The 19,211-nt window shown below is 40.0% G+C and overlaps 1 protein-coding gene across 6 annotated transcripts in view; it reads right to left on the bottom strand.

The window, feature by feature from the left end:
* Positions 1-19,211, bottom strand: part of Cntnap4 (contactin associated protein like 4) — a 290,486-nt gene that overhangs the window by 115,669 nt on the left and 155,606 nt on the right. For all 6 annotated transcript variants that reach the window (XM_028768648.1, XM_028768649.1, XM_028768651.1 and 3 more), the window contains exon 4: positions 15,122-15,269. In XM_028768648.1, coding sequence (XP_028624481.1) covers positions 15,122-15,269 — 148 coding nt within the window. The remainder of the gene's footprint in view (positions 1-15,121; positions 15,270-19,211) is intronic.

Raw genomic sequence — 19,211 nt, forward strand, 5'->3', positions numbered from 1 at the left:
AGATCTAGAAATCTGAGTCTCGGGCAGGTCCTTGTCAGTAACCTGGCCTCTCTACAGTTTCGAAACCCGTATCTTCTCTTCATCACCTAGATAACTCTTGAGGCATTTAATTTCAGAAAGGCTAGATATTGTCCCAGTTATGTTTACATCTACTGTCACAGAATCAAAGATTATAGAGAACCTACCATGACAAGAAATAATTAAATGCTCTGAAGGAGGAGGTGGAGTCCCTTCAAACAAGGTGCCTCTGATGGGGGGGAGGGGGAAAAGGGTGTAGAAATAGAGAAATGAGCATATTGGTGACAATCCCCTCACACATTTAACACACACATAGGCAATGCTTTTCAGAAGGATGGAAAGGGCAGAGAGCAATCAAGTAGCACATACGTAATATAAAGATGAAATCCAGTATGATCCCTGACATTTTCATATTAATGAAATATTACACTCACTGACAACCATTCACCTTTTTATTATTGCATTTACAAAGTTATTTATGCGAACATCTGACAGTGAAATATAGTTTTGAACTATCAGCATAAAGCACTGTATAACGATAAATAAAACACCCTGATTAGGTTTCCAGGGTTTGTTTGTTTGTTTGGTTGGTTGGTTGGTTGGTTGGTTGGTTTTTACTTTTATTTTTATTTTTGTCATTGTTGTTTTGGTTTTTGTTTTGTTTTTGTCAACGTGACACAAGTTAGAGTCTTCTGGGCAGAGAAAACCACGGGTACAAATATTCCTCTATCAGACTGACTGTAGGCCACCCTGTGGGGTATTTTCTTAATTAGGGATTGATGTGGGAGGGCCCAGCATACTGTTTCTTACTTCGTCCATATTCTTATATACCCCATAGCAGGTGGTCCTGAGGCATATAAGAAAACAGGCCTAGCAAGCCACAGAGAACAAGCCAGAAGCAAGGTTCCTACATGGTCCTGCTTCCGGTTTTATCTCCAGGTCCTGCCTTAAGTTCCTGCCCTAACTCCTTTGATGACGGCTGGCAATGTGGAAGGAAGTGTACTTGAAGCCAACCCATTCTTCTCCAAGTTGCTTTTGGTCACTGTTTTATTACAACAGAAACCCTAATGAAGACATTTTAAACAAATAGTAGAAAGATCTGGAACCTTCTTCTCTAACCTATCTGCTCCCTCTCATAAAAGAATCTTCCATGATTTCATAGGGTATAAAAACAGGTAGTACCCAGGAATCGCACCTTCAAAACATCTTAGCTGGGCAAGGTACCACAATGTTTTTAAGTTCAGGTTTCAGAGACTAAGATTTGTGTTCCTGTAATAAAAATACTTGACATATATAAAATATAAGTGGAGCATATTTCTTCTCTAGCATGGCAGGGAAGGGTGTATCTGTGACACTGAAGTTTAAAGCAGAACTCCTCACAATATGGGGGACCAGGAAGCAGAGAGAGCAGGCAAAAAAGGAGCCCATCTAAAACCTTCAAAGGCTTGAATCTTGTGGCAGACTTTGGCCAGCCAGGTCACACCTACTAAAATGGTCACAGTGCTGCATAGATACTGCCAGCAGCATTGGGACATGTGCTCAGACACAAGCCTGGGGGACATCTCATATTCAAACAGTAATAGTGGGGGTGGTTGCTTTCTGTCTCACAGCAAATTACTTAACCTCTTTGTCTTGCTTCTTCATGCATGAAATGAGAGTTAACAGCGTATTCTCCACAGGTTTGTTGTATGAGTGTTTATCCACATAGTAACAAGTAATCAATGAGCACTCATTGCTGCTAATGCTAGCCTATTATTTATTATTAGGATATTGAGCAGGAAAAGAGCTGCTCAAAATAATTAAATACTTGGGTGGATTTCTGATTCTTTAAAACATAATGAATTTCTGAACAGCACACACATGCACACATTCACACACACATTCACATATGCACATACATACCACTAGCACATATACATGTACATACACACACATAGACACATACCACGTGCACATAGACAGAAACACACATACACATGTACACACGGGCATACACACACACACACACACACACACACACACACACACAGGATGCTCTTCAGCTATCAGGCTATCAGTATCAATGCCAGGTTATGCAGAGAAGGTGATTTGAGGCAGCTGTGGGTTCTGTGGCTCTTTTTCTGTCAGCTCCTGCTCAAGCTGGCTCACCACAGCAGTTATTGGTGACCTGAATCCTCCTCGGTGAATACTGCCATCTCAAATATGCTTATTTTTGAGGAAAGAAGAGACTCGGAAGAACTGTAGGCTCTGACCAATTCTCCTTGTGACTCCACATATGGGCTACTTTACTTAGATGGTGCAGAAATGTAATCTTCCATGGAATGGAAAGCTTTCCAATAGAAAATATACAAATGTCTTTCACCGGAGCTGTGTGGGAAGGAATACTCCTGAAATGAGCACTCAACCTGCCTTCCTTCAGCACATATTTATGGCGAGCTCTCTGCGAGCACAGAGGCAGATGAAGCATTGCATGGAAACAAAGCACGGTCTTTTATATTTTTCAAAAAGCAGACCATCTATGAGAAGACACACATCCCTGAGATGCAATTATTCATGCTTTCGTTCAGAGCTTTGCTTCTGGATCAGGGCAATGTCCCCAGTGCTGTCTAAGATGTGCAAGACAGCCGATCTACAGTCTCCTCTGGGAAGGATGTCAACTGAGCTGCAGAAATGCTTCACCTGCATGAGCAGCAGACACTGTCTCTACCTGTACATACGTCCCGGGCAAAGCCTCTTATCATTTTGAGGTATTCTCCTATGGCTGACTCTCCCTACCTAAGCCCTGCATCCAGTCCTGCTCCAAAAGTCTGAGCTTTCTAATCTTAAAGGGCTGTCACTTTTGAAAGCAATTTTCTCCCCTGACCCTAAGTGGATTACTAACAACAACAACAAAAATCTAAGAGGGTGACTTTTTAAATTGAGCTCTTTGGCCCAGTCATAATAAAACAAATTGGATCAACAAGATGGCTCAGTAGATAAAGATTCTGCAAATTCAAATGACCAGCACTTAATCTCCAGGACCCACTTGGAAAGAATGGACTCCTGCAAATTGACCTTTGTCTGTGAGCATGCCACAGTACACACAGAGAAAAATACACTAAGTATTTTTAATTTTTTTTAAATAAACAAAACTGAGTAAGTTTTTTTCGTGGGTATTCCATAAAAATTCAACATCTTGAGTTCTTCCAGGTTGGCACTGGATCAGAATCTGTGAATTCTTAACTTGAGACCCCAGAACACAGGATTTCCCCCCCGCCATGAGGCTGGCTTAGGTGACAGTATCAGATTTGACCAGAAGAACATGTAGGATACAGAGGCCTATTTTCTGAAATCAAATAACCTCAATGCCTACTGAATTGTACTGAGGAAAATGAATACATTTTATTTATTTATACTACAATTGGTTCTTGAAGAAAGTTGCAGAGGTAGGAAAGATTTTTTTTCCCTGAAAGATACTTCAGGATAAATTGATTCTGCAAGTTACACTATGATTCATAGCATTATTGATGAGGACAGATGACTAAAATCTTAAAAGAGAAAAATTGGAATAGAAAATGTATGAACTGGAAAATCATCCCTCCAATAAGAGAAAATTAATTTTATTTAAAGGTCATGAAGGGATTCTTCTTGAAAAAGATAATTAAGTCTTCTGTTCATTTAGGGTAGAATTACCCTGCAAAATATAAATTGAATAAGAATTTTATCTTTAGGGGCTGGAGAGACAGCTCAGCAGTTAAGACTTCTTATAGAGGACCCTGTTTTGAATCACTGAAACAATGTTAGGCTTCTCACAACTAACTACAGATCCAGGGAGATCTGACACTCACCTTTGGCCTCCAAGGGCATCTGAAACCAGGTGTGCCTATACTCAGATATACACACACACACACATACACACACACACATACACACACACACATACACACACACACACACACACTAAAGGAGGTTTATCTTTAAATATCAAAAAATAAAATTAATACAGACCTTCTATGAGCTGGAGAAAGGGGTTGTAGGACAAATGCTTCTTGGTTAAAAGTGAAGTCAGCTTTTAACAGCAAGCATACAGTTTCTTTATGTGAGAATTATTACCCATGAATTACTAAACTAAGAAATATAAATCAAATGGAGTCACCGTTAAACTATTATATAGTGAGATATTCAAGCAGCAGGGTGATGGATAGGCACTTGAGACCTGCATTACTGAATCAGGTTGGAGACCAAGCACTCAAGAAATCAACAGGAAATGGGTTATACTATTTTTGCATAGAAGCATAAAGGAACCAAGGATGATTTAAGGCCCTCCTACTTCTAAAACAACTCAAACAAATATCATAAAACGGAAGGAGGAATAGAAGTAGGCTCTACACAGAACCACAAAACACAGTGACTCCTCTGCCATGGCTCTAAATAAATGGACTGAAAGTCAGCAATAGGTTGAGGTGCTGAACTTGAATTCTGTGCTTAAATATCCATTGAAACAAACTTTCTGGGTAGATGAAACCAGTAGCATTTGCTCTGGCAAGGCCATTTTAGTAGGTTGTGAGATGATACAAGTTGTATTTCAGTCTCTGGTTTTATTAGTAACCTACACGATGTTGCCAAAGTCTTTTATACCTAAAGAATTTTTTCCTTACATGGAAGATGAAGAGATTAAATGTCATGTTTCATATTACCAAAGGTTCTCTTGAGACCAAATGGAAGTACCACAGTGTCCCAATGTGGATGACAGTCACACCATTTTGTTAAGAATATCTAGCATCATTTATTCACCTCAGTGTTGTCTCTCTCTCTTTTAATCAACTGTTACGCTTTGAATGTAATGAATTTGCTTTTGTGCACTATCTCATTATTGAGCTTATATGAAAATATCTTTAAAGATTTATTTTTAATTATGTGTCTGTGTTAGGTTTATGCATATGAGTGCAGTGTTCTCAATGGCCAGAGAGGGTATCAGATGCCCTGGAACTGGAGTTACAGGCAACTGTGTGCCTCCTGATATTGATGCAGAAAAGGGAACTTGGACCTTCTGAAGGAGATATCCATGTTCTTAATCATCTCTCCAGAAACTATATAAAAATACTTTTCATGCATCTATTTATCAATTTTTATTACACATAGACTATGCCACATGCCACCATGGAAGTCACTATTTCAACAGTGATCACATCCTGTCCTCAAAAGTCCCCCAATCTAAAGTGAAAAACACTAATCTACCTACTGAGCCCAGAAGTGCTTTCAAATTGTAAATGGTATATGAAAATAGAGTTACAGGAAGGATTGAGCTAGATATATTTAAATTATATTGGCAATGAGGTACATCTCTGTGGTTAAGATATCTAAACTAAACACATGTGAATGGAGGTCAGGCAAGGAAATGAAAGGTAGTGAATGAGTGGCACTGGGAAATGGAGAAGATTGAAGGGTTGACATAGAGGGAGAAAATGGAAATAGCCCATAGGAAGTACCATTTCAAGCAGGTCACCAGGACCATGAAATGACCTGCTTGTGGGTTTCTGTATTTTGGGTTTGTTATTACTCCTAAGAGTAAACCATTGGTCCTCAAGTGTGGCCAGCGCTTTCACTGTCACTATGGTCTTCCAGTTCAAAGCTCAATGTGTTTAACTGCTCCTCTAACTGGCAGGACTTGAACTGTAAGCATGGCCTTCCTAACACTGCATGGATGCTATAAGTCTCTAAAACTGCATCTTCTGTATCTCCTGCTGCCTCCTGGGTATCTCATCTTAGGTACACAGTGTTCAGAAATTAGCCAAGAATTGGGGGTATGAAGGAGCTGGAGCTCTCCACTGATAACCTTCTTTTGGCCATTCTCTTCTCAACTTCTAGCCTCTCTGGAGGCCTGGAACTCTGGCCTCTATCTCCTAAGTCTGAAATGGCTGATAAACTTTCCTCTTGTCCTTAGAAAGTTGCCAGTTGAATATGCATCTCCTGGAATGTGCTTCTTGGCTTTATAGAATCCAATGCTTTCAAGTTTCTACCTGCTTTGAAATGAATTACAGAGCTCTGAGGAAGTTTTTTTTTAAAATATCTATCTGGTATGTTTACTTGTTATAGGCACCAAGTTAACCCAATAAAAGCTGTTCTGACCCAACATACCAAAAATAAAGTCATTTATCTTTTTTTCGAACGTTTGTAATTACTGTAGTCCATTCATTTATCCAAGGTTGCCAAATGGGTATGTTTTCGCTACTATTATATTTTAAAATATTATTTCCTAGTTAAAAGGAAAAAAGAAACACTCTCTGTTGTATTTGATAACCTCATATTATAGAATATTCTGGAGATTATGAGAGAAACATAGCTTTTACTTTTATTAGCTTTCAAAATTGAAATTGGTACCTTCATGTCTCTCATATGTGACTAATAGGACTGTTAAACATTATTGTCATGGGACCAGTAAGATAGTAGGGCTTCCTGCCAAATAATGACCTGATAACCTGATGACCCAATGATCTAAATTCAGACCATGGGACCTACATGGTATAATGAGGGAATTATTTCTCACAGATTGTCCTCGAAGACACACACACACACACACACACACACACACACACACATATCAAGAGAGAGAGAGAGAGAGAGAGAGAGAGAGAGAGAAAGAGAAAGAGAGAAAGAAAGGAAGGAAAGAGGAAGAGAATGTAGTGTTTCTATTACAAAAGAATGAGCTATGGAGATGGCTCAACAGTTAAAATTTTGCCCTCTTGCTGAAGTTCCAAATTTGTTTCCCATGTCCATGCCTAACAGCTAACAACCACTTGTGCCTCCAGCTCCGTGGAATCCAACTCCCTCTTCTGGCCTCTACAGACATTGTATTCACATGTCCATTGAAACACACACATAATTTTCAAAAATAAATCTTCAAAAATAAACATTGTCACGAACCCCTTGATTTACATATACTTGATATGTTTTGAAGTTGTGTGCATACTTCAATTGATGCTAAATGTTTCTGTAGTGGGATTGTAGGGGCCTTCTCAATGACTCCTGAACTCTTTGTGTACGTGAAGATTTTCATAGTTTGCACAGTTCTTTCTTCTAGTATTGTAATGCTAACTTGTGGCAGCATTGATAGAACATTACGTGCCAAGTAAAAACAAATTAGAACTATATAAAAGCTTTACAAAGAATGAGAGAATTTGTCCATTCAAACTTGAGCTCACTAGAAGCTAGTTTCCTTTTCAATTGGACACAAAATAGGATCCTTCAGCTCTGTCTTACAGATGAACAGATAAAGAGCTGTGTCTAAGTTACCTGGTCAAACTTTCAGCCGTTATTATGAGAAACTTGCTGGATAAATAGGTGTTTAATTGAATTATAGCTTTCCTTTCTCATAAAGGAACTGCTTTTAACGTTCTGTCCAAGCAAGGCACATGATAGAAGAGATAGAATCCTTAAAGCAGGAAAATTACTACCTTGCTTTCTTTGAGTATTACGGTAGTTTGAGTAAAAATGTCTCCCAGTAGGCCCATATAGTTGAATGTTTAGTCTAGTGAGTGGCATCATTTGAGAAGGATTAGAAGGTGTGGCCTTGTTGGAGGAAGTGAGTCACAGGGGGTGGGCTTTGAGGTTTCAAAAGCCTACATTAGGCTCAGTGTTCTCTCTACTTGAGGATCAGGCTGCATCTCTCAGCTACTGTTCCAGTGCATTAGGGCTGCCTTGCTCCCACCATGCCCATGCCATGATGATAATGAACTAACCCTCTGGAAAGGTAAACAAGTCCACAATTAAATTAATACTTTTTAAATAAATGTTGCCTTGGTCATGGTGTCTCTTCACAGCAATAGAACAGCGACTAAGACAGGTATTATTTTCACCCTGGGGAGCTGAAATCTACTGATGACATTGTTATACTCTAGATTTTAAGTGTCCTCTAAAGGTCTATGTAGTCAAGGCTTGCCCTTTGCTCCTAATACAGTAGGAAATGGTGTAAACATTAAGAAATACAGTCTAATAGCTAGTCAGTCTTTCAGCATGCTTCAAAAAGCACTGTGGACCCTCTGTCTCTTCCGTTTATCTCTTTCATTCATGCCCCAACTATGAAATGAGCAGCTTTATCTCATGGTGTTACTACAGGTGTTACTCATGGCGCTACCTCAGGCCCCACATCAACAAGCCAATAGATTGTGAACCAAACTTCCAAATGGGCCAGAGCAACCTTTTCCCCTTCTTAGGTTGATGGTTTCATGTCTATTAGAACACAGTGTATAATTCCAGCTTTCAGTTTTTGGGGCATTATTAAATGTGGATTTCTATTTTTTTAAAAGTTAGCATGAGCTTCGTAATGATTGACTTATGTTCTCTTCAATGAATAAAACCCATAATTTGCTCTCACACAGTCAATATTTAAGCCATTAAATACCATAGTTCAGTACTTTTCTACATTTCTGCTCATCAAGTCTTCTCATGCAGTTCTCCCTGTGCCCTGTTCCTCACTGTCAGAGATTAGACATGCTGCTTGGATAATGGGGAAAGCCTACCCGAGGCTCATCCAAATGCATCCATTCATTCATCCGTCTACCCAGAATATTGATAACAGAAAGGGGAACCTGTTGTGTACCAGGACAATGGGGACACACTGTGGAGAAGAAAGACTGCTTTGGTGACAGTTGAAAATATTCTTAGGTCTGAAAGTGGCATATGAGGGAAGTTGAGAGCACCTATTACTTGCAGAGAGAAGGTAATTATCTCGGTAGAAGAACGAAAGCAGAGTACGGAGCAATTGCTATAGGCACGATACAAAGCCCTCAGGGCTAGAAAAAAACATGAAATTGTGGCATGTCACAGCAACAGAAATTAGTTCAGTATGGCTAAATAGTTGGATATTCTTATTCTGTAGATGAGCAATAAGATAAGACCATGGGCTACAAAATAAGGATCCTCACTCAAGATTGCAGGCAAGGAATTGTAAGTGCAGACTAAGGACAATTGCTGAAGCAAATCAGTCAGAATTATGAACATCACCTCCTGTGGTCTAATCCTCACTCCCTTAGGGCATGCCCAAGACATTCACATTCACCCAGCAACTTTCCGATCCCTGATTTTATTTACACTCCTGCGCTTGTCTTTGGAACACATATATCCCGTCATCGAATCAAAGGCTTAACTCTCTTTTCCTTCCTGTCTTCCATCGCTCACTTTCTCCCATCCGTCTCTTCTCCAGATCTATAAATGTGCTTACAACTGCAGGGGCCAACATTATCTAAAATTTATACTTTCCCTTTGATGCCATAAAATTTAGCTTCTGCTTCTCTCATTGCTCAGGAGACAACTTCAGGTTTGCTGACATTAAAGTGGATCAGGCTCTCTGATACGGATTTTCCACCCACCTGGCATCTCTTCATAATGAGTTGTTGCTCTAACTTGTTGGGGCAGAGAGCAATAAAAAAGTACACGTGGGTCTCACAATAGCCATTTTCCCTGAACTGATCACAGGACAGCTTGAGTCTATAACTTTAGTAGGCACATGTTTTAGACACATGTGGAGAAGGTGGTTGAAAAAAATGTGAAAAATAGGGCTCATTGGGTAAAAGGACTTGCTGCCAAGCCTGACAATGTGAGTTTGAGCTTTAGGACTTACCTGGAAAAAAGAGAGATCTGGCTCCTGAGAGTTTCTCTCTGACCTTCACATGTGCACCATTGCACACACACACACACACACACACACACACACACTAAATGTGACAAGATATAAAATAATATAAAATTAATTATAAAAATAAACAAATAGATTAAGTGCATGGGTGGCCTGCCCCAGTTGTAGAGAAGCATTTCCGTTTTTCAAGATGCACATAGTTGTTAGAACTTAGTGCTTCATTATTTCATTAGCACTGATACAGGAGAACATTTTATGATTTACTAAGAAATGAATTTATGCATGTTTCAGTTCTACATGGTCAACCTAAAGGCTTGGAGTTGGCTCCATATTTCATAGGTACTTGAACTCGATGACTCAACAACAGGATTAATTACCCCTCTGTTCTCTTCAACTGCCTATTCATTCTCCAGTGTGCTGTCCCAAGAGATAATACCACCTTCTCCGTTTTGTAGATGCAAGGATTCAGTATCCCCTCACACAGTGATCTAGCTCTGATGCATAAGTATCCTCAGGGGACTCTTGATGCTGACCTTCTATCCCTCCTGGATTGCTGTTTCAGTATGGTATACCAGTTGTCTTGCATAGATGGCATCAAAAGTCTAAAATTCTGCTTCTATCTACATATTTAACCCTCTAACCTGAGCCACCATTGACAAATGCAAACTGCTTCTCTAGCCTAAGGAGTGATGCCTCCCACAAGGGGTTGGCACCTCCCAAATGAACTAACATAATCAAAACAATCTCCCTTTAGATATGCCTATCAACACAATATGGACAATCTCTTCACTGAAACTCTTTTCCCAGATGATTCAAGGTTGTATCAAGTTGCAAATTAAAGCTAATTATCCCATGATCCATCAACACCCTTTCCTTTATTTGACTGAATAGGACCAGTTTTTATGGAATAAAATCAATTATTCCATGACCCATCAACCCTCATTCCTGCATCTGACTGAATAGAATCACTTTTTCTATCTGGAATCTCCTTCAAGCTTCCTATGAGAAAATATATTTTAATTTCAAAATATACTATTATCAACTTCTTTTATTCACCTCAGCCTTTGTTCCTCACATTCATATGCTACAGCATCTCACAAGCTACATTACTTTGCATTTGATAAGTACAATGTATTTCAACATTGCACCACCTATCTTATTTAATAAAATATATGCTATTTTAGAATTTCTCTATATAGTATATTTTATACAACATATAGTATATGTTGTACTTTATATAGTATATACAGTATACTTCATACTTTATATGTAGTATACTTAATACAATAAATAATAAACAATAATAATATACAATATGTAGTAAAACTATCTCCGAGAAAATGCCAGTACATACTTATTTGTGAATAGATATAGGAATGAAGCAGTTGTGAAGAGCACTAACTTTGGATAGTGATGTCATTCATTTTAGATCTTGGGTCTAATGTGTGTTGTCTAATCTTGGGCAAAGTTCCTGATATTTCTATGGTCCCCTTTCTTCTATGTCAGATGTAAGACACTTTGATGGTCATTGATCTTGAATGAATGGCACAGACAATGCCTACCCTAACTATGTTAGGTGAGTACATATAGGAAGAAGCAGTTGGATGAGGCTTGCTTCACTGAGCATAGACGGCATCTCATGGCTGTGATCCAGGAAGAAGACCTTGTCCTCTCCCCAAATACCATTGTCTCCTATTTAAAGATGTTGTAGAAGAATACCCTCCTATATCTAGAACAAATTCAGCCTGATCTTGTCTACACCACTCAAAAGAGTTGCAAACAAATCATAGCAATGAGTGTTTCACCCTTTTATTCATGAGTAAGAAAAGCTAATGGTTCTAGCTATATCTATGTCCAGTGACTGAAAGCAGGTCTATGGCTCATTAGGTCAGAATTTCTGCTTGTCTCCTTCTATTCCTGCATAAAACAGTGAGATTTGTGTACCTATTCCTCTGTGCTATTCAAACTAAATGAGAAAATGCCAACAAATAATGCTCTTTGGCTCATAATAGCTGTTCAATATGTGTTGACTTTATGGGATCATGTGTAATCAATTAATACTCATGCAAGGATGATGACATAAATAATGGGAGAACCTGACCATGAGGGTCAGTCAATCGAGAGATTAAAGTAAATATATCCAACCCATTCCTCAAAGTCATTGACATCCAAGGCAATTTTAAGTTGGTTTCTAGCTCTCTTATGAAACTATTTTTCCATTAAACTTATTACTTTGTATCTTTTAATAATTTAAAACTACACATCTATCATTTTACATCAGCTCCTGTCATAGCATTTTAGTCTATGCTGCTGAGTTTAAAATATACTAGTACTTAAGACATGGGTCAGTGAGAACGGGAGACTGATTGGCAGGAAGGGAAAGTGCTTTTCCTCAAAACAGTAAACATATTCACAATAAAATAAAGGAAGAATTATGAGAGTTCCAAAGAGTCATAGACCTTGGACACTGGGATGTCACTTAGGTTATCCTCAGTCATGTGACATCAGAAAGAACTCATAGAACTCTCAAACTCATGAGGCACTAACCTGTGGGTATTCTAAGTAATAATTTGGTTTCAGCAAAACAGCATGGAATTTACAGTCAAACATCAAAAGGTGCCGCCAAGTATTGAAAGTAGCTAGATTGCTTTACTTCCTCCAGACTCAGTTTACCCTGGGAAACGTAAGAATTAGATTAGACTGTGTTGAAAAAATGATCCATAGCATGGTATATCCACAAACCATATCAGTTCTTACACTGCTGTGTTAAATATTTTGCAAAATGAATGCTCCATAGAGAATACAATTGTCAATACAAAGCAGTTTGATTTTCTTTCCCTTCACTGTCCACTAAGCATGTATGAGTTTGGCTAACCTCCAGGATCTAAAGACAGGTTCGGGATATAGATTCATGGTAGAACACCTGTCTAGTACATAGCAGGTACTAGATTCAATCCCCAAATCAATAATAACAACAACAAAAATAACAATAACAATATGTGTTATAAATACATCTTTTTGTCCACATTCTGGTTTCTGGAACTTGATTACCATAGGCTATTTTTTAAAGGGTGATTTGTTTTCCAGGTTTGAAAATTATGAAATGAGAAACTAAGACACTCAGAGCAGCTAGGCTGTGCCATGGAAGCCAAGAAAGCCAGCAGTCCAGCTGGGCAGATGGTGAGAAGAAAGCTACTCTGGATCTCATCTCTCTGATCCAGCAGCTACAGGATAAAGGAGCTCAAGTCCTGGACTCCAGGAGACCTGGCTGCAAGCCCAGCTCTGCCACTTCCTGTCTGTGTAGCCTGTGCAAGTCAACCAACCCAAGCCTCAGTTCTCTTTTGCGAAAAAGGAAAATGGAAGAGCTATCTTGTCATAGCTTCCTGGCTTCCTTTGAGACATCATACATGTCTTTGTACATGTCTATAAGAAGCACTCACAGAACTTGATAACTCAGTTCAGATTCCCAGCACCCACGTGAAAAGCCAGACACAGCTCTACATGCCTTTAGCCCCAACATTGGAACGATAGACATGGAAGCAACCCTATGGGCTCCCCAAAAGACAGTCTAGTAGAGTCAGTGAACTCCAGGTTCAGTGAAAGTCAGAAAGAGAGAGAGAGAGAGAGAGAGAGAGAGAGACAGAGACAGAGACAGAGACAGAGACAGAGAGACAGGATAGAGGAAGACCCCTGATAGCAACCTTTGGCCTCCACACACATGGGCACATGCAACCACACATACATAAGCATGCAGAAAAACACATACACATGTTGCACATACACACAGAGAAACACCCTAGTGCATACAGTAAGCACTCAGGCAAGTTCTTTCTGCTTTTAGAATCGGGAATATTAATGCTATTAATATTGGTAGTTGTGCTTTTGCTAATTAAATTATTATTTCATCAAATATTACAACAGTCCTAGAAGCCTAAAGGGACAAAAGTTGTTGATTGATGACATTGATGATGGCATTGCGGAGCAGGTACATCATTAAAATATGCCAGGAGCTCCAAGCAGTCTATACAATATGAACTCTTGGCCGGACAGAGTTTTTAAAACTTCACCAATGATCATTGGTTGAAGGTTGACCTACCAATTAAGAGCATAAACTGCTCTTCCAGAGGACCCTAGTTCCATCCCCAGAACCCACATTTGTTAATACACAACTATCTGTAACACAAGCTTTAGGGAATCTGACGCCCTCTTCTGACCTCCAAGGGAATCTGCACATATATGCACATATTCACACAGACACACAGCTAAACTGATAAAACAGAAATCTTTAAAGACTTCTTCAACTCATCTGACTTCCTTATGACATGTGTTTTTCTTTTCTGTTAGTAAAAGGAAGCAGAACTTAGCCAGGATAATATCCTGAGGTGACAGGATATATGTGACACAGGGAAGATTTAGTGACAAAAATAAATAAATAAATAAATAAATAAATAAATAATAAATAAAAATTTATTAGAAAGGTAATGATGCAGTAAAATCGAACAGTCCTGGGTTTGATCCTGGAGTTTCTCAAGGGTTAGTTGCAAGACATTAGGTCAAAGCCTGAATCTCTCCAAACCCCAGTTTGTGTGCCTGATGGCTGTGGATCATGTTAACCAACTTACTGCTCTATAATTACAGAGCCCCTTATAGGATGGTGTGGCATGAGTGGACTATTAACAACTCTTAGGTCCCTTCCCTACAGAAACACATAAATAAACAAACAAACAAAAATGTGTGACAGAATGCCTCATTGTGGAGTGCCTAAATGAAAATCTGTGGTTTCTGCCTTTTTTTTTTTTATGTGAAGATATTTCAAAGACATTTTATATTCTGGCAGAGATCTTCCTTGTCTGTTTTAATTTATGCTGAGGGCATGGCACATTTAAAAATGAATTCCTTTGAATATTATTTTTAGGCTACAGAGCAAAATACTCAGCTTTCATACAAGCTGGCTGACCATACGTACTAAATGGACTGAGGTCTCTTCTCTTTTTGACACAGGGTTTCTCTGTGTAGCCCTGGCTGTCCTGGAACTTTTTCTGTAGACCAGGCTGGCCTTGAACTCATAGAAATCCCCCTGTTTCTGCTTCCCAAGTGCTGAGATTAAAGGTGTGTGCCACCACCACCTGGCTTTGTCTCTTTTCTTGAAGCCAGAGTACCAACCTGAAGCTTCAAGTATAACCCACTGGGGGAGATGCAATATTCAAATACTCAGACTGTTTAGTAATGAGAGCTTTGCAATGTACACACACACACACACACAGAGTGAAGGAAGAGAAAGCACACATGCTTCATCTCCGAATTAAAATGTAAAAGTTGAACATTCCAATAAATATTAGCACCTGTGGTCACAAGACTGGCCTTCCACTGAAATAGTTCTTGTCTGATGTCTTTCTTCATACCTACAAAGTTGATTTTAGGGTACAGTTTGGCTTTTCAAGTCTCTCCTTTGATATCTATTTCAATGTGTTGGGTAAACAAAACACTTACGGTATGCACACCCGAACACCTCGATGCGCAGCCCAATTCTGCCCTTGGGGTTCCATTCTAGAGGAATGAAGCGCAGAAACCTGGCTTTGACTGAAGGCTGGAGTCTATAGTACACAACGCTGTCAGCATTCGCATTTCCAGAAAAACCCTGCAAGAAAAGGAAAGAAGGATCTCTCAGTATCTGGAGATTGTCAGTGTCACCTGGAATGAATGTTTATGTTCAAAGCCAGCCTTTCCTTTTTTTTTTGTTTCACCCCTGTGAAAAGTTCCACTTTTTAAAAGCAAATCAGATGAACTTTTTTCTGTCTCTCCATGCACAAAGGTGACTGTTACCTCCGTTTCTTTGCATTAAGAGAAGTTTTAAATTACAATCACACCCATTAAAGCAGCTTTCAACTAGGATACCCTCGATAAAAAAAAAAATTGCTTCGGCAAAACAGGGATTAAACGTAAGAGTTGTGCGTGCGCGCCAGTGGCTGCCAGCACTGCAAACAGCGCGCAGAAGCCGAGAAAATAATCTCTCAGTATTGAAAACCTATTACCTGATTCAGCAAAGAAATTGCTCATCTGTTTCTGCTATTGTGCTTTCTCGGCTCCCTCATTAGCATAAACAAAAGCCTCCCCCAAGTGGAAACCACACTCTATAGGAGCTGCTAAGCTTCATCAGCACAGTGGCTCAGACTTGTCCAAAGATGTAAAGGGATACTGGAAGCAATGAGAATTTGGAAAGACCTGTGATTAGACTTACAGACTCTGGCTCTGGAAAACGAGAGAGACCTTTGGAATGATGCTAAGCCAGCACAGTCAAATTGCAGATGGGGAAATTAAAGGTCAGAAAGGTGCCAAAAAAAAAAAAAATCTCTGGCGTCTGCAAAACCATTACACTGAGTAAGCTGTGTTCCTTCGGCAGTATTAGGGCACATTTGCAGATGTATAGCTTGCCTGCAAGATCTATAGAATTCAACACCCTGGCTACTTAAAACACTCTTAAAGATTTATTTGTTTTTATTTTAGGAGTGTCTGCATGTATGTTCACAAACAGTGTACATGTCTGGTGCCTGGAAAGGGCAGAAGAGGGCACCAGATCCTCTGAAACTGGAATTTCCACTGTGAGAGTCCCTGTGGGTGCCAGGAACCAAAGGTGGGACATCTACAAAAGCAGCAAGTGCTCTTAAGTCATCCTCCAGCCTGGAGCCATATTTGTCTGCTACATCATGGAACTTCCCATATGAAGAAATCAATATGATAGAGAAGTTGTTCCCGTCACTCATATTTCATCTTTATTTCTCTTCCATCCCCTCTTCCAATTCTCCTTCCTCTTTTTATTTACACTGTCACGATTTGTATAGGTAGGAATGGCGTACTTCATATGCAGGCTCATGATACTAGGTCTCCTTAAAGTTACTCATCAGTAAGGGACCAGCTAAGAAGGCTAAGAAGCAGGGATCAGGTTCCAGTATTACTAATTGGTACTATTTTACCAAAATATTTTCTAATACGTTCTTAAAGGAAATGCTGCATGTTTTGATATCAACTCCTGTTGATTCCCTGGGTGATCGGTTCATTTCTCCTGATTCATCTGCATCCCATTCCCCCGGTTTTCGGGCTGGCACGCCACAAGCATCTCCACAGCTGTACATTTCCACCTGCAAATTAAATCTGAAATCTGGCACCTGTGATAGCTACTCCTCATCCGTTACTCGACTGTACTTGGAACCAGCTAAGGTACAAACTTTGGCGCGCATCTATGAGATGGTTTTCCAATAGGAAAGACTGATCATCAATGTGGGTGGTACGCTGGGTTGGGACCCTCCCCTGAGCAGAAGCGTAAAGTGGAGAAACCAAGCTCTGATGCGGTGATTTGTCAAACTCTGCTGTCCAACTGAGGGTCTGGCTGCCATGGCCTCCCCTCCATGAAGGACTTACTCTCAAACTATAAACCAAAATTAACCTCTTCCCCTCACTTACTTGTTGATGGGTGTGTGGTCACAACAGTCAGAAAAGCAACTGATACAGCATGTCTTACTATCTCTACTACGACCACCCAGTTCCATAAAGCATTGTCTCATCAGAACTGTCCTGAAAGCCTGGACCTTCCGTTCTCTGTTCTTCTCCCATTCATATTCAGACTCTCAATGGTTTCCCCGCTGACCAGCCAGTAAGATTTGGACAAAACGAATACAATACCCCATCCCACGACTTTCAGTCAAAACACAAAGTCCTCATCAAATGTAACAACCACAGTGAGGATGTAGCCCCATTGAATTGCCTTGAAAAGTCCTGACTCAGTCCTGATTAAGGTCTTTGCGCAGAAGGCAACCATGTGTACAGTCACTTCCTGTTTTGGCTGTCCCTACTGCCTCCACCTGAGACGGACTTCCTGCTCACAGTTTCCAAGGTAGGGTTTGTGGCTCCCACTTCAGATCTTCCTGTTCTCCCTTCTATGGGCTTCTCATCCTATGTAGGAGGCAGGGTCCCTTCCTGTTCACTATTTTTTAGGTTTATTTAATTTTACCTGCTAGCAGGAGTGCTCTGCTGAAGCATGGACCTTAGCGAGCCTCCAGCCACAGTGAAAAATCCCTGCTTTGGCTCAAGGTGGGTCTCAGCAAGATCCTTGGGCATTTACGTTTAAGGAAGACAGGGCTCAAAAAGAAAATTTAAACAAAGTTCAGCATGCGTCTCAATTATGAGGCCTCTCAGAACACAGGCTAATAAGACCGTGTACTGTGATTCTTAGGACAGGGAATGATCCAATGTGTCTCAGACCTACTTCATCCCGGGAATGTTCCTCACAGACTTTTCGTTATCATTGTCACTTACTGCTGTAGTTCTTCCCAGAATATGAGTAAAGAAAACGGTGCTTAACCCTACAGATCCTTAAACTCTGACCATCAGCCCATTTAGAAAGTTCCACCCTGTTTCCTATTTCACTGGTCAAAATATTTTACTAAGGATTAGGTAAGAAAGATTATCACACTAGGAAATTCCCCACATCCACCTTAGCAATTTCCATTTCTGAGGAGACCATGAGAACCTGCCTGGAATTTAAAAATCCATGTGGTTGAATTTTTCTTTTAGGATGGTTGAGGCTGGATACTATTTCTCAACTCGAACTACATATTAAAACTTTCAGTGTAGACCCCTCGCTTGGTCCTTTTGTCTGGGGCAGACACCTAGCAGATCTGCTCCTATGAAGACACCATATCCCAACCTTTCTAGAGCAGTAGAGCAGTGGGGGAACCACTGCACTCAGAGCAGCAGGATTTCAGGATCCCAGAGGAAGCCTGAGTCCCAGAAGCTCTTCCACCCAGGAGCTTAGGATCACAGGATCACAGAGACACCTGGATTCTGAGGAGTTCTGACACAAGCAAGATAACTGGAAAGACAGTCTCCAGCCAGAGACAGTGAGTGAAGGTAGCACTAAAGTTAACCAGATGGTGAAAGACAAGCACAAGAATATAAGCAACAGAAACCAAAGCTACCTGGCATCATCAGAACCCAGTTCTCCCACCATAGCAAGTCCTGGACACCTCATCACTGGAAAAGCAGGATTCAGATTTCAAATCACTTCTCATGAGGATGAGAGAGGACTTTAAGAAGGACATAAACAACTCCCTTAAATAAATACAGGAGAACACAGGTAAACAGGTAGAAGCCCTTAAAGGGGAAACACAAAATTCCCTTGAAGAATTGCAAGCAAACACAATGAAACAGGTGAAGGAGTTAAACAAAACCATACAGGATCAAAAATTGGAAGTAGAAATAATAAAGGAATCTCAAAGAGAGACTACCCTGGAGATAGAAAACCTAGGAAAGAAATCAGGAGTCATAGATGCAAGCATCACCAACAGAATACAAGAGATAGAAGAGAGAATCACATATGCAGAAGATACCATGGAAAACATTGACACAACTGTCAAAGAAAATGAAAAATGCAAAACGCTCCTAACCCAAAACACCCAGGAAATCCAGGACGAAATGAGAAGACCAAACGTAAGAATAATAGGTATAGATGAGAGTGAAGATTCCAACATAAAGGGCCTGTAAATATCTTCAACAAAATTATAGAGAAAAACTTTCTCTCTCTCTC

This window comes from Grammomys surdaster, unplaced genomic scaffold (genome assembly GCF_004785775.1).
Source record: "Grammomys surdaster isolate TR1022 unplaced genomic scaffold, NIH_TR_1.0 187, whole genome shotgun sequence".
Classification (NCBI taxonomy): domain Eukaryota; kingdom Metazoa; phylum Chordata; class Mammalia; order Rodentia; family Muridae; genus Grammomys; species Grammomys surdaster.